General features: G+C 38.8%; 1 protein-coding gene across 2 annotated transcripts; it reads left to right on the top strand.

The window, feature by feature from the left end:
* The first annotated feature begins 691 nt into the window (after positions 1-691).
* rpa1 (replication protein A1) lies at positions 692-25112 on the top strand. 2 transcript variants are annotated; one of them, XM_027999367.1, is made up of 17 exons: positions 692-855; positions 1199-1246; positions 1873-1951; positions 2485-2593; positions 2705-2790; positions 3122-3196; positions 4253-4370; positions 5065-5167; positions 5773-5841; positions 6162-6354; positions 7185-7321; positions 8558-8706; positions 14770-14899; positions 18668-18844; positions 19605-19712; positions 19962-20048; positions 24385-25112. In XM_027999367.1, exons 1-17 carry the CDS (start codon positions 826-828, stop codon positions 24487-24489), a joined length of 1803 nt encoding a protein of 600 aa, XP_027855168.1. In that variant the 5' UTR covers positions 692-825; the 3' UTR covers positions 24490-25112. The 2 variants fall into 2 exon arrangements, with proteins under 2 accessions (XP_027855168.1, XP_027855169.1); XM_027999368.1 differs by lacking the exon at positions 692-855 and adding an exon at positions 1090-1108.
* The last annotated feature ends 48 nt before the right edge of the window (positions 25113-25160 follow it).

The following is a 25160-nucleotide window of genomic DNA, read 5'->3' as shown; positions in this document are numbered from 1 at the left end:
AGCAGGATTCCAGGATTCTCAATACCAGGGCCTTATTTCTGTATGTAAATATTTTTAATTGGTGTTATTAAATATTATCGTCATGAAAACAATTTTTTAAAAACTAATTAGCCTCAAAATGAACAGTTAAGTATTAAAACACATAATAAAAAAAAAAAAAAACGTTTTTCAAGGAATGATGGGATTCGTTTTATTTCATGATATTGAAGTGCACCGCGTATCTAACACGAAATTAGTAAACTGAACATCGTAAGATGGCGCAGTCTGCAAATTTACCGCTTTTTGTCAAAAACAATTGTCCTGAAACTACTACAGCGCATTTTGAGAGGTTTGTCACAACTTTAGTGCGCGTTACTAATCCCCACGTCAAAGAGTGACTAATTATGCCATATAGTACGACTCTATATGACCTATAATTTATCACGAGTAACAGTGTTTCACCTCCCTTTTTCTATTTATTTAAAAAAAAAAAAGCACAAACATCTTTTTGACTATGTTATATTTAAAGTAGCCTGTTTCCGTACCTCCTTGAACGCACCACATGAAAAATATTTACGTCACAGTCTGGTTGGCGCGGCCGGTCTCAGGTCAGTTTCGCAGAGACTCCTAGCTGTGTTTAAACTCTCTGAATGATTCCAAGCTTACCTTAGATCAGTGACCGGAAGCGGAAACTGACAACACACTCAACTCTTCGCGCGCGTCCTTGTCAAAGCTTTTGGCGCCTCAGACGCAGTTTGGCTTCATTTGTTAGTGATTCGTTGACCTGTTTGTCCGCTAGTCGTCAAATTAAGTCGTATTTTCTTACTAAACTGACTCCTTACAGTCATGGCGAGTCTTTCAACGGGCGCGATAGAGGTAAGGTTGATTTATAAAAACGAACTATATTGATAACAAGGTGTTCTAGAGTCTGTTTTGGTTCTTCATTTCTGAATTATGTCCAAATTGTCTTTGTTGTAGACAACATCAAGCTGACATTAATTTGTTTGAACAATATGCTTCTATATGTACGTCTTAAAAAGTCACGTTGGGGTTTGCTAATCTTTCAACAGAACAGAAAATACAACAAACTCAACCCAAATTACAGTCGAATATAGATTGAAATAAGTTTGTAAGTTAATTTGAGAGAAAAACGTGTGGCTATGCGATGAGATATTTCTGAAAATGTATTTTTTTTTCTCCCCCCTTAATGATCTTAAAGGCTTTAGCAAATGGCAGCGGTTGGAGCGAAGCAGTGCTTCAGTTGCTGGTGAGTAAAAATAAAAAGTTTTTATGCAACAGCCGCACCGCTAATTACAGACGAAATGGCATGTAAATGACTTTAATGCAGCCATTTGATTGATTTAACTGAACCATATTTATCATTCGGTAAACAACACATTTTGAACGGAAAGATGAGTTATCAACATTATCAAAAAAAAAGGTTGCACGACAAAAGTAGATCTCTTTGCATGCAGGAGTATCAAGAATAACTTTCAAACAATGAAAAAGCTTTGAGCGTTTTTAAAAAAATAAAATGGAGATATGGGTTAACTTGTGTATCTAATTTTGCCTTTAGACTGATGAATCTCAGTCTCAGGCCTGAAAGAGTCTAAAATGCATCCAGCTATTTCCCTACAAATCCTGTAATTTAGTTAAATGTTAAATTTGTGCTTTTTTCCCCACCCATTCATTGTTTCTTGCTGAATCCACCATTTCTGTTGTCTCTATCCTGCCAAGGTTTATTTTAGTAGGGAATATTAGTGGTTCCCCAAAGCCTTTTTAAAAAAATTTTTGCTCATCTTGTTTTTTCATCTTGTTCCACTTGAGAAGTCTAATTTTGCTAAACCATCATTTTCCATCTATATAGTCAACCGTTTTTACATGAACTTTTAGAACATTCGCAAGATCGATGGCGGGAGTGGGCCCTCTCGCTTCAGGGTGATGATGAGCGACGGACGACACACACTGTCATGTAAGTTATTTTGTCTCCAATTTACTTTTTGCTCCACTGTTTTGAATGCGATTCGTTTCCATTTGTGGGATGAAAGGATATAGGTATGTAAACTGTAAGCTCCTTTAGCTACATCTCCAAACAAAACTGCATCTGAATGTTTTGCGATGGGGCCCATGCTTTCAAATAATTAATCAGAAACTCTGATTTGATCAGGATTTGCCAAAAACATGACACTTAATTACTCTGTTGGTTCCTCATAGTTTCCCTTTCTAGATAGCTAATATAGAGGCAGCTGGATGTGAAATCGTTGACCCTCTAGGAAGTAGGTTAGGGGTATAAGCCCAGCCTTCTTGTTAGTTGATATTGTTTTTAGTTTTTTTTTTAGTTTTTAAGGTTATGTTTGTTTTGCCAAAAAAAAAAAAGGGATTCACATTTAAATCTCATCTGAAATGTGAAAGTGATTCTTGCATGTATTGGTTGTCCTAAATATTCGCAGTAGGATTTACAGTTCATGCTGTCCTCTCTTGTTGCGTCTCTCTGCACTCCGGCAGCCTTCATGCTCTCCACTCAGCTAAACTACATGGCCGAGGAAAACCTTCTGGTCCCAAACTGCGTGTGCGTCCTGAAGCGGCAGGTCACAAATGTGCTCAAAGATGGACGGTATGAAGATTTTGCTATAGATTTTGTTGGCAATGTTGCTTTTTTCTTTCTTTCTTTCTTACTCCCCCCTCCCCCACCCCAACTATTGTGATGTGTTATCTGTCTTTACAGACGAGTGGTAATCATTTTAGAAATTGACGTCATCAAACCTGCTGACGCCTCTGATAAAATAGGAGACCCAATTCCTTACTCTGATGGTGAGCATTCTCTCATCATTTAAGCTGTCATGATGCAGTGAATATGCATGGAAATAATCACAGACATCACTGCTTTCCTGTTCCTTTACAAATATGTAAACAAAAATAATGCTTGGGCTGTATTTAATTTTTTTTTTCTCCTTTCCTTTGCTTTATTGCACTTTAAAAAAGTTTCTGTACATCGTTTACATGTTTAGTACTAAAATATTTAGATTATGCTTCATTTCTGTAACAGACTGAGCGCTTGAAATCAAATTCCAATCGTTTTTGTGCACATAACTTTGGACAATAAAGTTAATTCTGATGGTTTCAATGTAAATTTCCCCGTCAGGCCAGAGCAAAGGCCCGCAGCCAGCTCCAGTCCCTGAGAGCAGACCGCCTCTACAGCCACAAAACAGAAATGAAGGTGAGTGGATGCTTCCATTTACCTGCACGACATAAATAACATTTAGGAAAATGTAATTTTTAAAAAATTCACAACAGAAATGAAATTACTATCAGAAATGGCCACCAGGTGGCAGCAGCTATCCGTCGCAGAGAGGCGACCTAAAGATTCGCATGACAGAAATAATTTTGACAGCCCTTGTAGAAATATTTGCCATTTTAATTTGTGGAAATATTTTTGTTTTGCCGTGAAATTCAGCCTGTCCATCTGGTTTCCTGTCTGCGAGTTTATCCATCTGCCCCTGTGTGTGCAGTCATTATAATTTATACACCTCTGTTTGAGTGGCAGTGCTGAAAAGTGTGGGTTAGATCAGAACATTAACTTGTCTGTGAAAGACAACAAGGTGGTCACGTCAGGCATGTTTTCCAGCAATTTTAACCTGCAGACATGTGAAATCCAGCCGTCGCCGTGTTCCCCCACGTGTGTCATGGGAGGTATTCATCCCTCAAATCTGCCTTGTGGGGAATTAAGATTGTGCCAGCCGTCCTGGTCATCATCAGCACAGTCGTTGTTCATTTCTCAGTGTGCTTGCTTGATCTGGGGAGGAGTGGGGGGACTTAATTACCAGAAGTGCAGTGGTTTGCAAAGTGGGAGGACTTAAGTGGACACTTTGAACTCTAATCCTCCACGTGAGACGCACACAAATCAAATGTGCTGCGCTCGGGAAGAGCTGCTCCTGTTTGTTGCAGTGCTTCACGCTCGGCCCCCGATTCTGTGGGAACGCGAGTCATGCTTCTCGCCTAAAATGCCGGATCACATATCTGGGGCCAGCTGATTTAATAACATCCTCATCTGTTGTTCTTGGCGGGAGTCAAGTCGGCAAAACTTTGAAGCGACTTTTCGTTAAGATTCCCTCTCCCCCGTGAAGTGGGATAATCACGCCGATCAAGTGGTTGCAATCCAAAGAAATGAGATTTTTAGGATTTGTGATGAATAATGTATTTGTCTCTTTCTTTCGACTCCTCCACGTCTCTGTTCGTTATTTATTCCTTTTTTTTTCCCTCTTTGTTTCTCTAGGTGTAGACACAAATTTGAAGAGAAACTTTGCAAAGAAGATTCCTTCTGCTTTGCCTGATACTCCAGGAGGAAGCTCCAAAATTGTCCCCATCGCCAGCCTCAACCCCTACCAGTCCAAGTCAGCATGCATGCTTTGTTGGTCGTTTGAATTGTAACAGTTTTAAGATGCATTCATTGAAAATATAATCATTTTATGTAGTTATTCTTGAACTCTTTTCTCTTACTGTTACTGATCTATAAAAACCCTATTTAAAATGAACAGTGAGGCAAGTTAAGCCTGGAGGCCCGCCAGGCTTGACATTTTTCCTGACACCTCAGGTGGACATATTTCTTTCTTTTCTAGCCTTTCTGTCATTAGTGGTTGTAGAGTAGAGTGGTCATTTTAAACAAAAACTAAACTATTAATTTTAAGTTTTCTTTAGCATCTTGCATTAGTAGTTTATACACCTAGCATTGCAAAACCTCAGTCTCGAATACTGAAAAAATGAAAATAAAAGAACACTTTGCTGCCTTCTTTTCCAGCTACTTTCCCGTTTTTAAATGTTGTTTTACATCTTTGTGCTTTTTCTAAGTTTATTTTAAGCACCTCACTGGTATTGAAATTGGCGACCTGGCTAAGACGTAAACACAACAAGAAAAGCCTAAGATTTTTTTTAAATGGAAGTCCTGGAAACCTGTTTTCAAAAGCTGCAAAGAACAGATTGTGAATTAATGACTAAATGTGTTCATTCTTACATGTCTGTATACATATCCTCAGAAAAGGGACATTTTTCCTTTACAAAGCCTTAGTGAGCATTAAATTTCTCTTAAAGGTGGACAATCCGGGGTCGTGTGACCAACAAGAGCTCCGTTCGTACGTGGAGCAACGCTCGAGGCGAAGGAAAACTCTTCTCTATGGAGATCGTAGATGAAAGTGTACGTTTTTATCCGTCATTAAGCACGCACTGATCCGATATTGTAAAAGATTCTAGCTAACGTATCCGTGACCATGTGTCCAGTCCATAATGACAGATCTAGTCAGTCTAATTCTATCCCTTGTGCTCTGAGTGATGCCATGTTTTATTATTCGTTGTACATTAATTGCACTTCCTGAACCTTTTGAAAGATTGTTTGTTGCAATTAATTTTTTTTTACATGTTTGACCAAGGTAGTCGACGTATTGTTTTTTGTCAGTTTCAGTTTATTTATTTTACATTGGGTGTCATACTCCTAATATGTTTGATTGACCAAATATTTGTTGTTTTTACATGTATTTAGTGTGTCGTACCGGTGCAGAGTTATCCAATGAATTTGTTACTCAGTACATTTATGTTTGCTTGTTTAAAGAAATCAACTTTAATTCAGCAGTTTTTTTTGTATTGTATCCGTATCGGCTGATACCAAACCTGAGATATTGTATCGGAAGAAAAAAAAGTGAATCAGTGCATCACTAATTATTTCTCTGCATAAATAAACTCCCACTATCTCTGTCCAAAGTTTGTCTATGTTTTAAAAAGAAGATTTCGTGTTTTTAACTCCAGGGGGAGATCCGTGTGACCTGCTTCAACCAAGAAGTCGACAAGTTCTTCTCTCTCATCGAGGTCGGCAAGGTGAGATTCTTCCTCCGGACCCGGGGTTTCCCAAACTACCTGCCGGAAAACTTTTCTTCCTCCTCCGCCGTTGGACAGCTCTGGCAGCGCGGTGCTCTGTCAGCAGCTGCTGGCACTCTGCGCGGTAAAACCACAGAGACTATGAATGAGTCATCTGGCAGCGCCGTACCCATACAATAAGCAGCTTATGATCATCTGCCAGGCTCTGTTGATGCCTCCCCACCCCGCCTGCTGTCTGAAGTCCTATCTCGTTTGCACCATTCAAGTCAGGTGAAACGCTGCCCCAGATCTCTGATTAACACGCCGGCCTCATCCGCCAGGTCTACTACGTCTCCAAGGGCTCTCTGAAGATCGCAAACAAGCAGTACACGTCGGTGAAGAACGACTACGAAATGACTCTCAACGGAGAGTCCACCGTCATTCCCTGTGAGGACAGCTGCGACGTTCCCATGATGCAGTGCGACTTTGTCTCCATCGGCGACTTGGAGAACAGAGAGAAAGACGCTATCGTTGGTAAGGACACGCAACTGTGTAAGTTGCGTAATCACACAAACGGAAACTTTAAGAAAATGTAAAACTTTAATTGGAGCGTCTGCCTGTCCTTAAAAAGTCTTAAATTGATCTAAAATTAAGGCTCCGATGTCCTTAATGCCAACTCATTTAATCTATTAGAGCAGTTGACCTTACATACGTCAATCCCAGGTTTTAAATGTTGCATATGTATGGGCAAAAAACGTTTCTCCAAGTAGTCCACTTTTTTTTTTTTAATTCAAGTTTTTTCATCGCATATATTTAGTCTTTTTAAGAAAGTCATAGTTTCTATTTTTTTGTTTTGTCATATGAATCTGGTTGTAGCTGTGACTTAAGCATCATGAAGCAAATAGTCCTATATAAATAAATAAATTCGTCTTCCAGACTTTTGGCATTTCCTGCAATAAGAATCTTCCCTGGTATATTAAAGCAGTTAAAGTCAAAACGTTGAAAATGTGTAATTTTCCAATCCTTTGTCATTCAAAAGTCTATATTTAAGTAGACTCCTAAGAACAAAAACATTTGTTGCTATGGATATGAAACAACACTCAATGTAACAGCTGATTCCTCTTTATTTCACTGCCAAATCCTAATCTGCCTGAGGTAATCCAAGAATTACCTCAGGCAGCTTTAGAAATTAGATATACTTTATAATTCCTTTGTGTTTCTCAGAGGACATTCAGCGTATATTTCCATGCATATGTAACAGGGCTGTACACGGCGGTTCAGAGTGTTGGTGGTAACGTAAATCTAGCGTGTCCCGCTATGCTTAATGCTTTTTTTTTTTCTTTCTTTTTTCTTTTGCATTACAGATGTAATTGGAGTGTGCAAGAGCGTGGATGAGCTGACCCGCCTGACGACCAAGGCCAACCGCGAAGTGTCCAAGAGGGCGCTGAGTTTGATGGACATGTCCGGGAAGTTGGTGACCGTCACCCTGTGGGGAGAGGAAGTGAGTAAAAGCACGCAGGGCTGGGGAGTTTTTGTTGAAGTGTTTCTAAGTGGAAGGGTTTCTTCAAGGAATCCCACGTAATGTCGCAAAAAGTATCAAATTAGGTGGAAAAAAAAAAAGATTTGGGCTGAAACTATTAATCGGATTAATTGTGATCAAACGATTAATCGTTATCTGGCGTACACAGACTTAATAAAAAAGGCAATTTTGCTGAAAGAACAACATACTCAGAGCAGTAATTAAGCCAAAACTGTACAAGAAATATGTACATTTTGCATTTAAAATAAATAAAAAACTTTGGAATACCCTAAACTCGAGTGGCAGGTTTAGCTCCACATGGTTCAAATTCTGTATATTGAAAAAAAAAAAAAAAGCTCCTAAGCACTCTTTGGTGTCTAATTACTAATCGGTTAATTCAGAAAGTAACAAATCACTACACTGTACTGATGAGTCGAGCAGAAAGCGCTGAGCTCTGATTAAGTATTTTTAGCTGCATCTTTTTCTACGAATGATCGGGCATTCACTAAGCTTTTTTTTTAATTTCAATTGCATCTTTTGTGTTTCTAATGTATAAAAAAAGACTTAAGTGGTTAAATGCAAAATCTGTCAAATGTGCCAATTTCTTTATCCACTTAATAGGTAGAAAATGTGAATACCGTTAGTTGCATCCTTGCATATTAGAAAAGTTGCTCTTTGCTTGAGTTGTGAAACCTGAAAATAATTCTAAGCTTGGAGAACAAAGTTATTGACTAAAATGTGTCCTTGTGGTAACGTAAGTGAACTCCCAGCATTGATATTTTTAAAAAATTTTATTTTCCCTTCTGCTATCAAAATTACTTCCTCCTGTTGAGAGGCAGCGTCTTCCCTTTAGTTTCCTTTTTAAATGTGTTCCACTTCCAAAGGGATTTGATGAAACAAAACGTGCAGCTTAAGAACAGTTCCAGCGTCAAACAACTTTAGAGATATTTTCCATATGTATGAAGTATACAGTCACTCCCTGTTCCAATCTTTCTTTTCTTTCCTTTTTTTTTTTTTTTAACTCTCCCATCTTCTGGTTCTTTCAGTCATTTAAAGTATGAAGGAGAAAAATTTGGGGGAACTACTTACTTGTTTACTTTGTGCTCCATTCTATTTGTATCTGTGCGACAATGTGCTTTTACTGCGGATGATGTGGAGAAACAGAGAGTTGAGTGGTGTATGAGGCCCATTTTCAGACATTTTCTTTTCGTTTTGCAGGCGGAGAAGTTCGACGGCTCCGGACAGCCGATCGTAGCCATAAAGGCCGCCAAGCTCTCGGACTTCGGAGGCCGCTCGCTTTCCGCGTCCTTCAGCAGCACCATGATGATCAACCCAGACATCCCAGAGGCATACAAGCTCAGAGGCTGGTAAGTCGAGCCCAGCTGGGAAAACGTATTCCTGCTCTTGCACATGGGATGCCTCGCATACATCCAGAGTTGAGTAAAGTGAACATTTTAACGCCGGCAGCGTCTCTGCTGATTCACATTGTGCTGAAATTGTAACGGCAGTTTGCAAGTGGGCATGCTCAGACACTCGTTATTGAGATTAGCTTTCCCTCCCATCAGCCACCTGGTCAGGGCGCTTTAGTGAAGCACTCCATATCAACGGAAATCATACTTAATGCGTGAAAATGTGCTTTTTCTTATTTTTTTTTAAACCTTTTTATTACTTTAGCAAAATGTGTTGAAACCCAGAATTATCTTTGTATGTTTTTGTTCCTCTATCACTTATGTAATGCAGAAATGATCCAGAAATATTTGCCGTTTGAGCTCACATAGTTTCTGAATAAAAGTTGAAATTCACTTGTAGAAGTAGGTAAGCCTGTCGCATTAAGCAGTTATTTGATTAATAGCATGATAAATCAGAATGAGCTTGATAACTCCATTCTAGTCAGGTTTGTTTGTGTTGCACATTTTAGTGGCAAGACGGTTCAAAGTTCTTTACACCATAAAACAAATTAAGTAATTATGAAACAATAAACATTACATTATGATAAATGACATCCGGTGCTATCAAAGGCAGCTCTGAGCAGGTGAGTTTTTAGTCTTGATTTGAGTGTTTCAGCAGTTTTGCAGTTTTCTGGAAGTTTCCAGAATAGAGGAGTATAAAAGCTGAATGCTGCTTCTGAAGTTTATTATGTTGAAGGGCAATTTTGTTTAGACTCCATCAACCACTTTATTTATGGTTATGGGCGTGTGTGTTTTTAAAAAAATTTTTTTTATTTATTTTATATTTTTGGTTCTTTTATTTTGGATATTTAAAATATGTTCCAGCGTCAAAGTGTTCTTTACAAAATTAAAGTTTATTGGTCTTTTGAGAGAGTAAACTTGCATTATTATGACATTGTCAATATATTACTTAAAAATGGTCTCAAAACAACAATATTATTTATTGAGATAATTGAACTTGCATAGATAAAGGATATTAAAACAACTTTTATTTTCTTGCTATGGAAGAAAGATATATATATATTTTTTACTTGTCAATAATACTTTTTCCTCAATGTGATTTTTCTAAACTTCTCTTGGCAGAATGTGTCAAATATTACGCAATGTGACCCCTAGTTCCCAGGCAAGAAAGTCAATTAACAAATGTGACTTTTTATTTTAATAGGGAAATATTAGCCGGCGGTTATTTATCATCATTTATCACATTTGTCACTTCAGCCTCAATCTGCGGTTTTCTGTTGTAGGAGGATTTCATTTGGCTGACAAGATTGAAAATATCTAATTAAGATCCCTCTAGGGCGCTACTTTTCCCATTTACCTGCACATCATTAACTTCCCCGTTGCAAAGACTTTTTTATACCGTTTTGTCTCCTCTTGGGGTTTAATGACAGACGTTTGTTGTCCACTCCGTCTCTTCTTGGGCGGCCAGAGATAATGATCCTCAAAATCCTGGTGTTGGTTTAATTCCCCGCTGAAGAAGCGCTGGTCCGTGGGGGTCTGCTCTGAGCAGCGGGCTCCCGCAGGTTTCGAGGCAGTCATTAATGAACAGTTTCAAAGTCACAGATGGAAGGAGGCGAGACCCGATTCATTACTCTCAGTTCAAGTCAATTCTTGTGAGAGCAACAGTCAAGACGACATCATAATTTAGAATAGCTGAGCGCCGTAACGCAGCTGTGGACACACTGGTGAATATGTAGTCATTAGGACTATATTTGGACTTCAGCATAAAGATTGTTTGAGGTTTTATGTTTCATTATAGGACTGTTAGCTGTAGAATACAAACACTGCCTTGCGTAAATGTTTATGACCCTTGGACTTTTTTCATATTTAAAGCCTTTTACTTGCAGATCAACACAAAAGTATCCATATTTGTATAGTGGAAAGAACATTATGCATGATTTTCCATTTAAGAAAATACGTCTGGAAAAAGAACAGCAAGCGTTTTTATTTGGCACCCTTCAGCAGACGTTGCACTATACTTTTTTTTTTTTTTTTGGGCCATGTGAGTCAAAAAGACATCTATATTTACTTTTCAATTTTTAAAAATGCTAATAATAACACATTCAAGGTGGCTCCACATACCCTTCCGAAGAACTGACCGGCTTCACTGTTGCTTGTAGAGTAAAGCATCCTCTCAACATGATGATGCCACCACCATGTTTCTCCGTGGGGGAAAAAACAGGAAATGGAATATGCTTACCAGAGTTAGCCTTGCTGAGACCTGGAAAATACTTGAATCTTTGAAATTCTAGTATCTGAAGACTTTTAAGCCAAAATCAGCCGTAAATAATTCCTAATAAAATACATTGAAGTTTATTGGATTTTTAATCTGACAAAATGGGCTTGCACTTGCACTGTCCATGTTTCTCCCACTGGTTTTTGATGATAAATATCTTTTGAATGTTATAATAATGACAGACCCTCCAGGCTAGCAGCAATCGCGGAACTGTGTTTGCTGAGCTCATCATGCAAACTGCTTAGTCCAACTCTCCTAAAAAAAAAATTAAAAAAAATAAAGAGGCTTTAAGCAGAATAATGGAGGAGTACTGTTGTGATGAGGTGCTGGAGGCAGAGCTTCTTAAAGAGACAGAGGCCCAGTTTCAAGGTGTCAAATGGCAAAGTCAAGTTATGTTTGACATACACAGTGTTTTTGTAACAACTCAAGGTAACATACAGTAGGAACTTGATAGTACAATTTTGTGCCTGGAAAATGCATAATGCCACCACTTTAAGAAACAACGGCTTTCCCTCTGTAGCGATAGACCCAAAGCTGCTGAGACTGCAGCAGGCCGTCTTCCTGCTGCAGAGGCATTTTAATTTGACTATTTTGGCGCAGTCCTGTGGGACTTCTTCAAATGAATAGTGTATCCTTGGTGGGCCGTTGTCTCGTACTCTTTGCAGAGTGTTAGCTGTTTCAGCTCTGCTCTCGCTCAAGTGCTCATTTGACAAGTTGGGCTGCGGGCCTTTTAATGGCTCCCCGACTCATCTCGCAGGGCATCAAACGGCATTCGTTTCTTTGTCAAACCGATGCCGTCCTGTGCACTAATAATCTTGATCTTTGATTAATGCTGCTGTAATGTGACTGTGCCTGCTGCTTCCTGTTTGATGGCTGAACGAAGGCTGCCAGCGCCGTGAAATCTACACCCACATCCGCCTGTGCGGATGCTCTTGTCCATTAGGTGGCAACAGCACATTTAGGGAGGGTCACACTGCCTCTAGTCTTACCGCCTGCCAGGGGAGTCTTTTCTTTATCCAGTCCTTTATCGGGTTTATTCCCAGGCCTTGATGCAGCCACCCTCAGACGCTTCCCATTATCTCATTTTAGTCCAGCTGACATTTTCCGTCTTTCTTATCAGGGCTCGAGTATTTCCACTTGCCACAGACAAGTCATAAAGTTGGGGCAGTAATTACAGGAGTCTGGGAGCAAACAAACAAGCTTTGCCAGTAGTCCAGTAAATGTGATGCCTCATTTTTCCCCTGGATTTTACAGTGTTATTACGAAGGTGTGGGTCAACTTTAATTAATACAGAGTGATTTAAACCGTCATTTGGTAGTGCTAATTTATTCTCAAACTAAAGTGCTACATGCAGCTTTTTGCTGGGCAATAAAATGTTTATTTTAAAAAGGAATTGACTCATATTTGTTTTTGCATCTTTTGTGTTTCAAATGTATATAAAAGGCCTAAGCGGTTAAATAAAAAATCTGCAGAATGTGGCAATTTTTTATCAGATTGATTGCAAAAATAGTTGGTTGCAGCCCCACAAAAAAGTACAATATGAACAAATTCTGCTAAATTGCTACATGATTATTATTTTCTCTCCCTTTTAGAGGCATTCCTCTTCTGAGATGTCCAGAAATGTCTCTTTTCATCGCGTCAAGGCAGCTTAGCGATTTGCTAGTGCAATTAAAGCAAATCTTTACAGGTACACAAGCGGGGAAATCAACCGCCACTGGAAAGAATCGCTCACATTCGTCAGAGGTGGCAAACAGTCTGAATATTTAATTTGGAATATTTTCAATTAGTCATGCCTGCAGGAGAGGAGACGTTCTGGTCGTATTTGCAATCCAACCTCCGTTTTGCACAAGACTCCGCCTCGCGCCAGACTACTAAGCTCCATTGACCTCTGACTTTTTTTAACCTGAATTATCTCTCTGCGTTTTACCTCCATCCATCTCAGTTCTTCTAGTGCATTTTATTCTCCTAACCCCTCCTCTTGTCTTTTCTCCAGTTTCTTAGAAAATTGCATGAAAATGGGTTTCTGATAACAGCAATGACCCTGTCCGACTCGTCTAGCTGCGCTGTTGATGAATTTCAAAAGCTTCTGAACCTTCTCTGCTCTCAGAGGAGCCATCTATGCTTTGACAAAGGCAAACAAGGTTCCCCGCTTGGAAAACGGTTCGTTTCTTATTAAGTGGACACCCTGCAGTCTTCTTAAGACATGTAAACAACGGCGTATTATTGTGCCTCATTCTTTGGTTCGAATGTTGAATTGAATTCTAACGCTGTTCATAATTGGATCTGTTATGCCATGCCTTTTTTTTTTTTCTTTTGTTTTTTTTCCTCGAATGTTATGCTGAATTGTGTGCATTACTTCTTCTGATTAGCTCCTTACCTGCCGTTCACTGCAGTCACCACCAGAAGTTGGAGAACCGGGTCGAGCCGAAATGATTAGCTTGATGGTCGGCGTTTAAACTTACAGTATGACCAGCAAAGGGAAGATCAAATGTAAATGTAGTCTAAAGAAGTGATTAGGTGGTTTATGAGAAAAATAAAATAAAGTACAGATGCTCATTAGACTGCTAACGAGCGCAACACAAGCCCCGCCCTGTTCCACTCCCATCAGTCATGCGTCCTGGATGATTTGGACCTGTCTCACCCAGACAAACAAAATGGAGCTGGAAGATTCTAAGCAAAAGCTAAAAAAAAAAAAAAACGACAGAAGTTTACACTGAAAATTCTGCTCTGAAAAGCAAAGCAGTGAAATCTTACTTTTTTACTTTGGGCCAAGGGCCCAAGTTAACTTTATAATTAAAGTTAACTTGGACTGGATCTGGGTCAGACTCCATGTCTGTGTGGTCGCGTCGTTTTTTTTTTTGTTTTTTTTTTTTGGGTACGATCTAAACTATAAGGTGGTTTGAACTTTTGAGAATGCAGAAAAAAAGGGATTAAAACACGAGACCACTCAATTTCTTTCACTTCTGATACCGACCCGATACAGAAGTGGAAAAAATTGCTTGTTTTATTTATTTAAAAAATTATTTTTGACACAGACATAAATGTACTGAGTTACAAATGTATTTGATAACTCTGCAGCAGCACAGCACACTTCAATACCCAATACTTCCACAGTCTTGGTCAAACATGTAAAAACAACAAAACTTTAATTTGTTCAGTCAGTGCAGTTAGGAGTAAAACAGCCAATGTAAAATAAATTATAAAGCATGATGTCACTCAGAGTGCAAGACAGAACTATACTGAATAGATCTGCGGTCATTGATTGTCATCGACATTTAGAATTTTTTTTCAGTATCTGTATTGATATAGATATTATCGTATGGATGCATCTCCAGTTACAACATCAAAGTCATACATGAAGTTAATCATGGGGTCCAACAGAATCTTGTGGCACAAAATCTGATTGCAATAAAGAACCACCGTGTTACTCAAGGTGACGTCCCTCACAAAACACTAATCAGTTACTATTGTTATGGAGTGTACCGTCCCATCAGGAGTCTGAGATGTTGATTTGAGTGTTTTGAGTTTAATAAGGTAACTTTATTAGGGTTGTGTTCAAGAACCGAATGGCACCAGCACAGTTTGGATTCTCCCGAAATTGTTCATATTTTTTACTTTCAATTCCTAGCTTGGATTCCTGGTCTGCCAACACCATTCAACAAATATGAATCTTTTTTTCTCCTCCTTCTTTTTGTCTGTCTTTTTCACCACTAAATCTAACCAAAGACTGACTTTGATTCATGCAGGTTTGACAAGGAAGGACACGCCATGGAGGGTCAGTCCCTGACGGAAGTGAGAGGTGCCGGCAGAAGTCTCTTGGAGAACTGGAAGTCCTTGGCTGACGTGAAGTCGGAGCATCTGGGACACGGTGACAAGGTGCACACACACACACACACGCATATACACACACACACACAACTTTGTCTTGAGATATAAATGCAGTAAATCTGAAAGGCATTTTTTGTCCTCTACTTTTTAATAAATTTTCAAAAAATTCAAACCACTTTCCCCACATTGTTATCCTGGGGCATTTATGTGTAGAATATTGAGGACAGAGATTAATTTAGTACAATTTGGATTAAGGCTTGAATATTAAATTGTGGAAAAATTGAAGCACTCTACTTTCCAAATACAATGTACGTTAACACTGGTGGTGTTCAACAAATATTGGCGTTCTGTAATAACTTTTGGGATGTTTATGGAGACCCTAAACAGTCTGTTATGAATCCTTAACAACAATTATTCAACATTTTTCTTTTTTTTTTTTTTAATAAACTTTAAATATCCAGTTCTGTAGCTTTTTCTACTATTTTCACCTCAGGAGGGATTTTAGCTAACCCTTAGTATAATGATTTGTTTTTAAATCAATAATGTATAACATCGCTGCACCACCATGCACGTATATATTTCTAATCAAATCCAAATGACATTCATCTCCTGCTGCTCATCAATCCCTCTGCTCTGTAGAGGTCCACTTACCGTTCTAGTGTATGCACCTCCTGAAAGTCACATTTATCTCTGGCATCGATCGCGAAGATTACATGGGCATCATTCCTTGCACCTGTAATGAAACGACTGCCCCCACAATAGCGAGGCAAATGCATTTTCTTTAATTTCCACCTTTTTATTTGCAGCTGAAGGAAACTGTGCAAACAGAAGTGGGGAAATATCCTCAAGGAGAAAACGGTGACGTGCGGGCAACACGTTAACTTGAGTAATTTGGCATAATTTTCAATGCACAGCACTATAGTAATTATCGCAGTATGAAGAAAAATGTTTTATTAAGACGGGGGGGAAGGAATAGATTTATCCAATTATGATGACTGTGAAGCTGTGGGACCTTGTTGATTTATGTTCAGGAATTTTTTAAAGTGCAAAAGCTAGTGGATTTACATGGACATATTCCAAGCTTTTCTAACCTTTGTGGCATACAGCTAATGAAAACCTAAAATTCAGTCTTTCAATAATAATGATAATAATAAAAGGGGTTTAACAAACAAGTTTTATGATTTACTTAATTATTGGGATGGCTGCTGTTTTAATATTTGTTCAACAAACAAATATTGACACAATCTACAACGAATGTAAATCCCCACATGGAAAATAGAAGGAAAAGTAAAAAAAAAAAAAAAAAAAAGTTCCTCAGTTTTGCTGGCCTTTATTTCCTGTAATTCAACAGTATTTAATTGCCAAATGAAGTATTGAGTATTTTACAGTTCATGTGTCAGCCTGGAGTCGCCTAATGTTTAACTCATAATAATAACCACACATAAGCGAACAAACTGAAGTTAAACTGCAACCAAGCTAACATTAGCCAAATGTTGGCACCCGCGTGCGGCAGACGTTTTGTGGAAATTCATAGAAGACGCACGACAAAGTGAACTTATCAGCGCAGTGAGCCTTCAGGGTAAGATACCTACTGTTTTGTCCAAGTTCAAATCCACGTCTACTGCCGTCTCCCTCAACAGTTCAGTTCTTTTGTCAAAAGGGTTTTAGCGTACTTGGTATAAGTCCATAGATCCTTCCTGGGTTTGCGTCCACAAAGCCCCTTCATCTAACTTGCAGCGTCCGCCACAATACATTAGTGCTTAAAGCCATTCAGGTGGTGGGTGGGACCAAACAAGAACAGGATGGAGCGGCATTTATCTTTTACTTTTTGACTGATAGATTACAAGCAGAAAAGGCAGAAATGTTGTACATTTTCTACGTCTGACCGACTGCACCGCTGTCATTTTCATCTAGTTTTGTCAACGACAAATGACGTTTAGTCGTTAGAAGCCATGTTTGGTTTTTTTTGTTGTTTTAATCGTCATGGAAAAAAGTGGCCGTCAATAAAATAATTCTATCGTTAACAAAAACCACTCAGCTGGAGATGACGCTTAGAGAGCCACTATACACAAAGATTGGATACAGCTGTTGTATTCCTTGTGTTAGGCCACTGCTAAACCAGAGGTGAAACCAGAATCATGCCTTCAAGAAAAGGACAAGAGAGGTAGGGAGTCCAATTTATGAGGTCCTGTGTGAAGTTTCCCATTAGATTTAATAATTTTTGACGTTCTTATTTAAAATGTAGCAAAAATATAAATATTTCACCGTTCCAATGCTCGCCTGCGTCGGGGGAATTCTGAAAGTTTTTCTCCCTTTCAAATCTTGAGCTGCTCGTTTCTTGTTGGCGTGTCATGTAGCAGAGTGTGGTCGTGCCAAAGCACCGCTGACTCTGCCACATCGTATAGGCGATGGCAGGGGGGGGTCAGGCTTCTCAAGACCCCACCGAACAAATTCCTGTCACTTTTTGTTTGCGTCGCAAAGCCTTTGTGCCACAACTCGAAGCCTGCACGTTGACGCCGTGACCCTTCTGAGAGCAAGCGGGCACAACTCGCCTCGTCTGTTTTGACGCTGCATTTTTAACAAAATGTTAAAGAGGCAAAAAAAACATTTTATTTTCCCTCCTCACAGATCAATCTCACGCTAATTGGAGACGTTTACATCAATAGACCCATTAAAAATAAAAATAAAAAGCAGTGGAACGTAACGACTTCCGAAGTTTTTGTTTAGCAAAATGGTCATTAAGAGTTATTTCTTTTGTTTTTTTTTCTTATAGATCAAAAATGGCGTATTGATATCATTTACCCATTTTAGACAACTTCTTTGTTTTGCAAATCGCAGCGGACGTTTTTCAGTCCAACAGAAAGACGGCACGTCCACAAACTGAGCTCCGGCGGGGACCGTTATCCTTTTATCGTGCCCTGCAGTGGCCTAGATTTTCTTCCGCTGGGGATGTTCGGCGTGGATTTGGGGGGAGTTTGAGCCGCTCTGATCAGACAGATGTTGGGGTGCGACAAAGATCTGTTGTGAAGAAAAACGCAGGTGATGCAAACTCATTCGCTCTTATTGAGACGATTTGTCTTCCAGTTGGAACACACCCTGGTGTTTTAGTGTTCATCCGTTTGTTTTATTGATTTGATCTGCTTTGGTAAGCTTATACAACCTCTTGCTGTTTGCTTCCCATCCACAAATTCATCAGTTTCTTGCAGTTTAGCTGAGGCAAACTGAATGTTTTTTACATCCACACAATGTGAGTAGATGCTGGATTCCTGGGTTAACTTTTTAGTTAAAGAGAAAGTTTGTCATTTTTAGCAGAATCTTGAAATGTTCAAGCTAACCACTGCCACTGCTATGTTAACTGGGTGTTAACATAGTTAACATATTTTCCTGGAGGTGTACAGAGCTGTTTTTGTCCCAAACAGTTTGAATTATGCCTAAATGTAGAAATCGTGTTCCTACATTCTATTTGGGAGACTTTAATGTTTCTTTTTTTACTATATTTGGCTTAGTTTGGATGTTTTTCTACAACAAAAAAAAAAAAAAAAAAGCGTCCTTCATGCTCAGATATTCTTCATAGCAAAGACACATGAAGAATATCTGAGCTCTTATATTTATGTCACAGTCTTAAATTACACAAACTGGACATTTTAACAGGCACTCTCATACCTTTTGTATCCACGCTACGTTATTCCTGAGAATACTTTTGTAAAGCGGTTTAACCGGCAACGTTGTGGTCAGCATTGCAAAACTGCATCTCCGTTTTATTTTAAGGGATTTGCTCATCTAATGCAGTGGATTTGTTTCCCTCTCCTTGTTTAGGCTGACTACTACTCCTGCATAGCCACCATCGTGTTTCTGCGTAAGGAGAACTGCCTTTATCAGGCCTGCCCAAGCCAGGACTGCAACAAAAAAGTGGTGGACCAGCAGAATGGCATGTTCCGCTGCGAGAAGTGCGATAAAGAGTTTCCCAACTTCAAGTACCGCCTCATTCTGTCCGTAAGTGACTTAAAACCTGGCGCCCACTCTGCACCAATATGCATTTTCTTTCTATTACCTTTTTTTCTTCAGCTGAGGTAGTTTTTTTTTTTTTTTTTTTTTTTTTACGCTTTAAATTCTTTTTCTTATTTCTCAATACTTTGTCCTTCTACATCCTTAAACCGGCGCTTCTCTCCCTTTGGTCCCTCTCTCCGTCTCACAACGTTGCCTCCAACTGCTCTCCGCAATTAAAGTTAGAAATGTTGAAGCTACATCTGTAAAACACGGTAATGAGGACCAGATTTAATTTGACTTGAGGCTTTTTACAGCTTTGTGTTTGACCGCTGCAGGCCTCCGTATACTCTATTATCCTACTGCATTTTCACTGATGAACACAAATATAATTTTTCCCAGCTCGGTTAGAAAATAACCCTTTTTTTTTTTTTAATATGAAGATAACTACAAAAGCCTAGTCAGCAGCAGGATTACAAAAGGTAGACATCTTAAATGGATGTTTTTTTTAAATTTTATTTTTTATTTCGTAGCTCTCACCAGTTAACATATTGTTCTTCACAAGCAGTAGGAGACACTGAATCTGCTTCCACGCTGATTCTGTGGTTTTTTGCCAGGATAACCAGCAGGATATACACACTATCTTCTAGCTGCAATATCGGGCAAAACATCACACTTTAAACACTTCACCGTTTTCGTTTTTACATTTTTAAAAAAAATTTTTTATTCACTGTTGCCTTTTTTTTCTTTCCGCCGTGTTATTTGTCAGGCCAACATTGCGGACCACGCCGACAACCAGTGGGTGACTTGCTTCCAGGACAGCGCTGAGGCCATCCTGGGCCAGAACGCTGCTTACTTGGGCCAGCTGAAGGACTCGGTGAGTCTCTTCTCTCCAAAAAATTCATTTAGCTCCCTCAAATAAGCGAAACTGTCGGTTGAAGAAGTAAACCTTCGAGTTTTGCCGTTTCCAAACACGCATGCAGATACTTTTAAAGATGCCGTGTCTGTGCTCTTCCATGTATACTTTATAAGAGATCCCAGCAATTATTTCTAAGTACTGATTGTTTTTCTTTGCGTTGATTCAGGGGAGACGAGAATTAAAAAAATACATTTGCTCGTATTTCAGAACGAATCAGCGTTCGACGAGATCTTCCAGCAAGCGAACTTCAATACTTTTATCTTTCGCAACAGAGTGAAGCTGGAAACGTATAACGTAAGTAAAACGGTTCCAACCGTTCTGAGGAAATCCAGGTGTACGTTAAAACTAATTTCAGTGTATTTTATGTAATAAAACACAAGATATGCCTGATGATGAATGGATTTTTAAAATATGTTCTCTGAAGTATGTAAAAGTATGTTACTGCATTTAGCGCTCCAGCTCAATCTTTGTTTGTAGAACCAACTTTGAATGCAATTACAGCGTCAAGTCTTTTGTTTTGTACTCCTAATAGTTTCGCAGACCTTAAGAATTGGTGTCAAATTTTTTTCGTTGCGAAAGGTCTCGAGCTGAGATTAGATGGAAACCATCTGTGAAAATTTATTTTAGCAGAATTTAGGTCTTTACTTTGACTAGGCCATTTTTACACGATTATGCAATGATGGTAAATCTTCAATTCAGTCTCAAGTCTCTTTCAACCTCCAATAGCACAGTTCCCGCTGATGCTAGTTTAAAATTTGGGGATGAAAATTACAAATATAAGGCCTTCAAAGGTCTTAAAAAGAGCCTAATATTCATCTAAGGTCTTAAATTAATTTCATCTGACTTTTTAAACTTTTGAAGAGTTGGCTTTAAACTAGCTCTTCTACCATTTTAAATCTAGCCTAAAAAGATCGACTTCCATTGACGTTTTTTTTGTTTTTTTTTTTGGTGTAATATGAGAAAGTTGAAAAAGCTTTAGGTCTATAAATACAAAGCTAATGAATGACAGGTAAAGCATAAATAAATAATGATACCTCAAATTCTTCAAACATTTCTTTCTAAGCGTTAAAAATAAAAGTGGAGTGCGGCAAATTCATTTGGACAATTCCCCTAATCATTAACAAATCTGCCCGGCTTTGTTGGTCGTTGCTGTCATCACCACCTCGAAAACAAAAAAGCAGGTTTTTCTGTAGCTTTGTGAGGGATTCCTGCACAGCTTAGCAGCGGCCGCCGTTTCCTTTGGGCAACACAGACGGACGCTTGTGGATCTTTTTTTTTTTTTTCCCTCCTTCTCCTTTTTGGGGAGGAAAACGTATAAAAGAATTTGATTGGGCTGGGACTCTGAGCAGGAAGTCTGGAGGCGAGCCAGAGACGGCATCCGCCTTTGACACACAGAAGAGACCACTGTGTGTCCGTCACGGTCAGCGCGGCGTCCTAACTGCCAATGGCGCAGCTTACAAGCATGTATTGGCCCATGTAGCCACAGCATGGGTTACTTCAGCAGAGACACCTGCAGCCTCACTGTTCACCTTTTTAACTAGACAGTCATGGAAGCATATTATTACTACGCTTTATGCAGACATCATCAAACAAAATGGCAAATATTTAAATGAGTAGGCTTATATATCATCACCTTCCTAAAATAATGGCCATAATGATTTTTTTTGATGAGTGATCCTTTTTTTTTCCCTTTTTTTTTTTTTGCCTAAATTATCTTTTGACATAATTTCTTTATTGTGGTGATTGCGACTTACTGTTCAACAAAACCTCAAAATTAACCTTCTAAGAGAAGTTCTTTTTAGATCCCCAAAAATTATTATTAGTATTAAAATGTCATTTATGATGGGAAAATTGCTAACATCAAAGTCACTCAAAACTTAGTGGAAGGAAAAAGTAGCCTTGACAGGATTGTGATGCTATCCTGTTGTATTATTTTGTTTAAGCCAGAAGTGTCTGTGTGGGTTAAGGAGCAAAAAGGCTGGACTGTTACTTAGTGGTAAGGTCGTCTTTCCAGACGATGAAAAAATATGCATTTACCGTACTTCCTGGACTGTAAGACACTCCAGAGTAAAACCCAATCAAAAAAATCAGTCAAAAGAAGGGGGGAGGGGAGGAACACATGCAATTTGCTCTGGATTATGTCACAGGGCTATCCAAACTTTGAAAAATAAAACACACAAAAAAAAGTAGTCCAGAAAATATGGTAATAAGGAAGAAAGTTAAAGACCGCCATTAAAACAACCTCCGCATCGCCACCGATGGATCAGCGATCCAGATATTCATGCAATAAAAAAAAAAAAAAAAACAAGCAATGGCTGCATATACTGTGACCAAAAAAAGGAAAAACATTCATAGTCCAATTTAAAGTGAAACTGTGCTTCCGTTTATAATGTTCACAGGCCCATTCGTCCGTAAACCCAACAGTTTGTTTCATTGTCACTTGCGTTTCAGTGCGTTTTGATGGTGAGGGAAACACTTTCAGTTTTTGAGCTGAAATTGATTCTCATAAAATCATAAAATTAGAACTTGTGTAAAAATAAATAAATTGTAAAGTAATCCTTTTTTCAAAATTATTGTTCCCCTTTACGGCCCTCATGTAGAGCCACCAGAACCATCAAAATCCCTTCTTCTAGCAACATTCTGCTGTTGCACTCGGCTCTTGACTTGAATCAACCAATTAAAGCGTTTTATGACACAACGGTGTAAATGTGCACATTGTTGTTGTGGCTTTTCGTGGTCGTGATACTTATTATTGTTATTACTCAAACTTTGGGACCGTTAATGATGTCTTGTTGTGGCCTAATGGCCACGTCTAGACGGATTAAATTGTTAGTCTTGTCTCCTGGACTTTGTTTCAGTTTTATGTATATGTTTAAAAAAAAAAAAAAAGAGAGAGATCATGTTGGTACATTTTGTTATACTGATGTGCAAACATAATGCAGTATTGTCCTTTCAAAACATTCTCCCAAGTCATGTTGACAACATGAATATGTTATCTAAATCCACCCACTCACACCGTTGTGCTGCCGTTTTCGCTGCCGGCACACGAAGCAGCTGTACGGAGTAAAACAATGATCACAATTCAGCCAATTTAGAGCACAGATGATTAGTTTTACTTGAGCTACATTTGATGGATTTATGAATTGTACCAGATTGGAAATAGAAATCATAATAATTAAGATCTTCTGTGGATGCAAAGACCATTGTGATGGATGAGATATTTGGTTTTGATCTCGAAAAGCTGTGGATTTTTGTTTGTTTGCTTATGGTGGGTGGAGATGCGGAAATTTTATGCTTTGGTTGAATACCTCACATTTGCTTTGGGCTTATTACATAAAATATTTTTACTTCAGCATCAGTTTACCTTTCGGGACTTTAAGGGAAGCAGTTGCCACTTCTCTCCCCCCCACCCGCCCTTTGGATAATCTCAGGAAACGGTTGAGTTTATCTTTACCTTCAGGTTTTTGTGAAAGCAAAAGCAAGAATAAAAAGTTCTCCATTATGTTTGTTGAATACATCCGCATATCTCTTTCTAAACGGAACGCACAAAGGTATGTGATGTTTTTTTTTAAAGAGAGCGAGCTGATGTCCAAAGGAAGATGAGTTCGTTGTACTTTATCCCCTTCAGCGGCCGAGGATTAATGGAGAAAAAATTGAGTGTAACCTCAGTTTAAATGCAGGGATGAATGGCCCCGAGAGAAATGACCTCTCCATGTCTAGACAGCTGTGAAAGCTAAATACCATCGCAGTTCACACGGCTCCTCCAAATGTCTTGTTGGGGATGAAAGATGTTTGCATCCGTTTTTTTCTTTCTGTGATAAATGCCATTTTACAAATCGTTTTTTTCCCCCCCTTCAGTTAAGCAGTCTGGTGCTCAGTTGGATGCATGTTTTTGAGTGGATTTACAGCTGCATGAAAACGCACCTTTCGTTGTTGCAGTAAAACGTCTCTTGCATATGCCAAAGCTGCTTGTTGTAGCTCATCGCCTGAGTTATCACCGCAAATTCAGTTGGACTTTTACCAACTGGAGGTCAGATGCCGAAAAGTTTCAGGGACATCAGTAGCTGCGTTTCCATTATAAACGTGCGCAAAACTTTGTCAATATTGCCCTAACGTCTAAAAAAGTCAAATAAAATACAACTTTGCAATCGTGTTAAGAAACACAAGTAAAACAAAAATCACACCTGAATAAGTTTCGTTCACGCGGCAGGTCACTAAATAACACCCTGTGCAATCATCCTCCTAACACTTCCTGTTGACTCGTTTGTCGTTTCCGCCAGTAGTAAAATCCGGTTGTCGATCAGGTGACTGGTGAGATGCAAAAAAAATTGTTGCTGTGGCAGTTTAGTGAAATACTTATTTCAATACAACCAAAAAAAACCCCACCTCATTCTACTGCAAAAACTTTCTACCGAAAAATGTGTGATTTTTCAAAATTGCCATGTTCCCATTAAGCAAATTCAATTTTGAAACACCAATTTGTGCAATTTCCCTGTCAATGAAAACACAGTTACCAAATGACACTTTGAGATCTTTTTTTGTTTGTAAATGGGCAATTTTTACTTTTTTTTTTTCTTTTTTCTTCATTGTAATACAAAACGGATGTTGATCAAATTTTCTTATTTGATAGGACGAGTCGAGGATTAAAGCGACAGTGATGGAGGTGAAGCCTGTCGACCACAGAGACTACAGCAAGAGGTTGATCATGAACATACGGAGTATGGGAGCCAAGTAGAAACACCACCAATGCAGATTATCGGATATGCTTTTTTTTTTTTTTTTTTCACTTTCCACTGTTAAACCTTATGTATTTTTGGTTTATTATGCTTTTCATTAAATAAAAAGGTAAAGTAACTAGTTATGGGGTACTATAAGCTCTGATGGACTGTTTTTCTTTTAACATGGAATCTATTTGTCCAATTTTTCCTTTTTTTAAAAATGTTTTTTAAAGCAGAGACCAGGTCAGCAAGCCACGAGTGAGAAAAGTGTGCTTCAAGTCAGCCAGCTGTTTGTGCATAAATTGTGGGGGAAGTGTGTGGCTGTGTTTAAGCGTAGACCAGCACAGTCGCTAGCACTCTTTTTCACCCTCTGACGCACTTGCAGAAATGCCTGGGCTGGACCTGCACACCCCTGATAAGAACATTTACGCTCCTACATTTCTTTTTCTTTTTTCATTTTTGTTTTCCTTTTTGTTGGCACCGTTCCTCACATTCTTGCGATCCACAAGCACACCGACGGTGCCGACTCTATGAAGGGGAAAAAAAAAAGTTACGATTTAAGTCATGGAAATTTCTGTGTTTGTTTTGTAGTTTCTTTCTTTTTGTGACAAGTGTAAAAAATAAAGATATTTGTAATCAAGCTGCCTCATGGGGGAGATAATTCAGTTGTGAAACTATTAAATGTGGG

The sequence above is a fragment of the Xiphophorus couchianus genome, chromosome 18, assembly GCF_001444195.1.
Source record: "Xiphophorus couchianus chromosome 18, X_couchianus-1.0, whole genome shotgun sequence".
NCBI lineage: Eukaryota > Metazoa > Chordata > Actinopteri > Cyprinodontiformes > Poeciliidae > Xiphophorus > Xiphophorus couchianus.
Note: the sequence above shows the minus strand (reverse complement) of the source record. Positions and strands in the feature narration are given on the sequence as shown.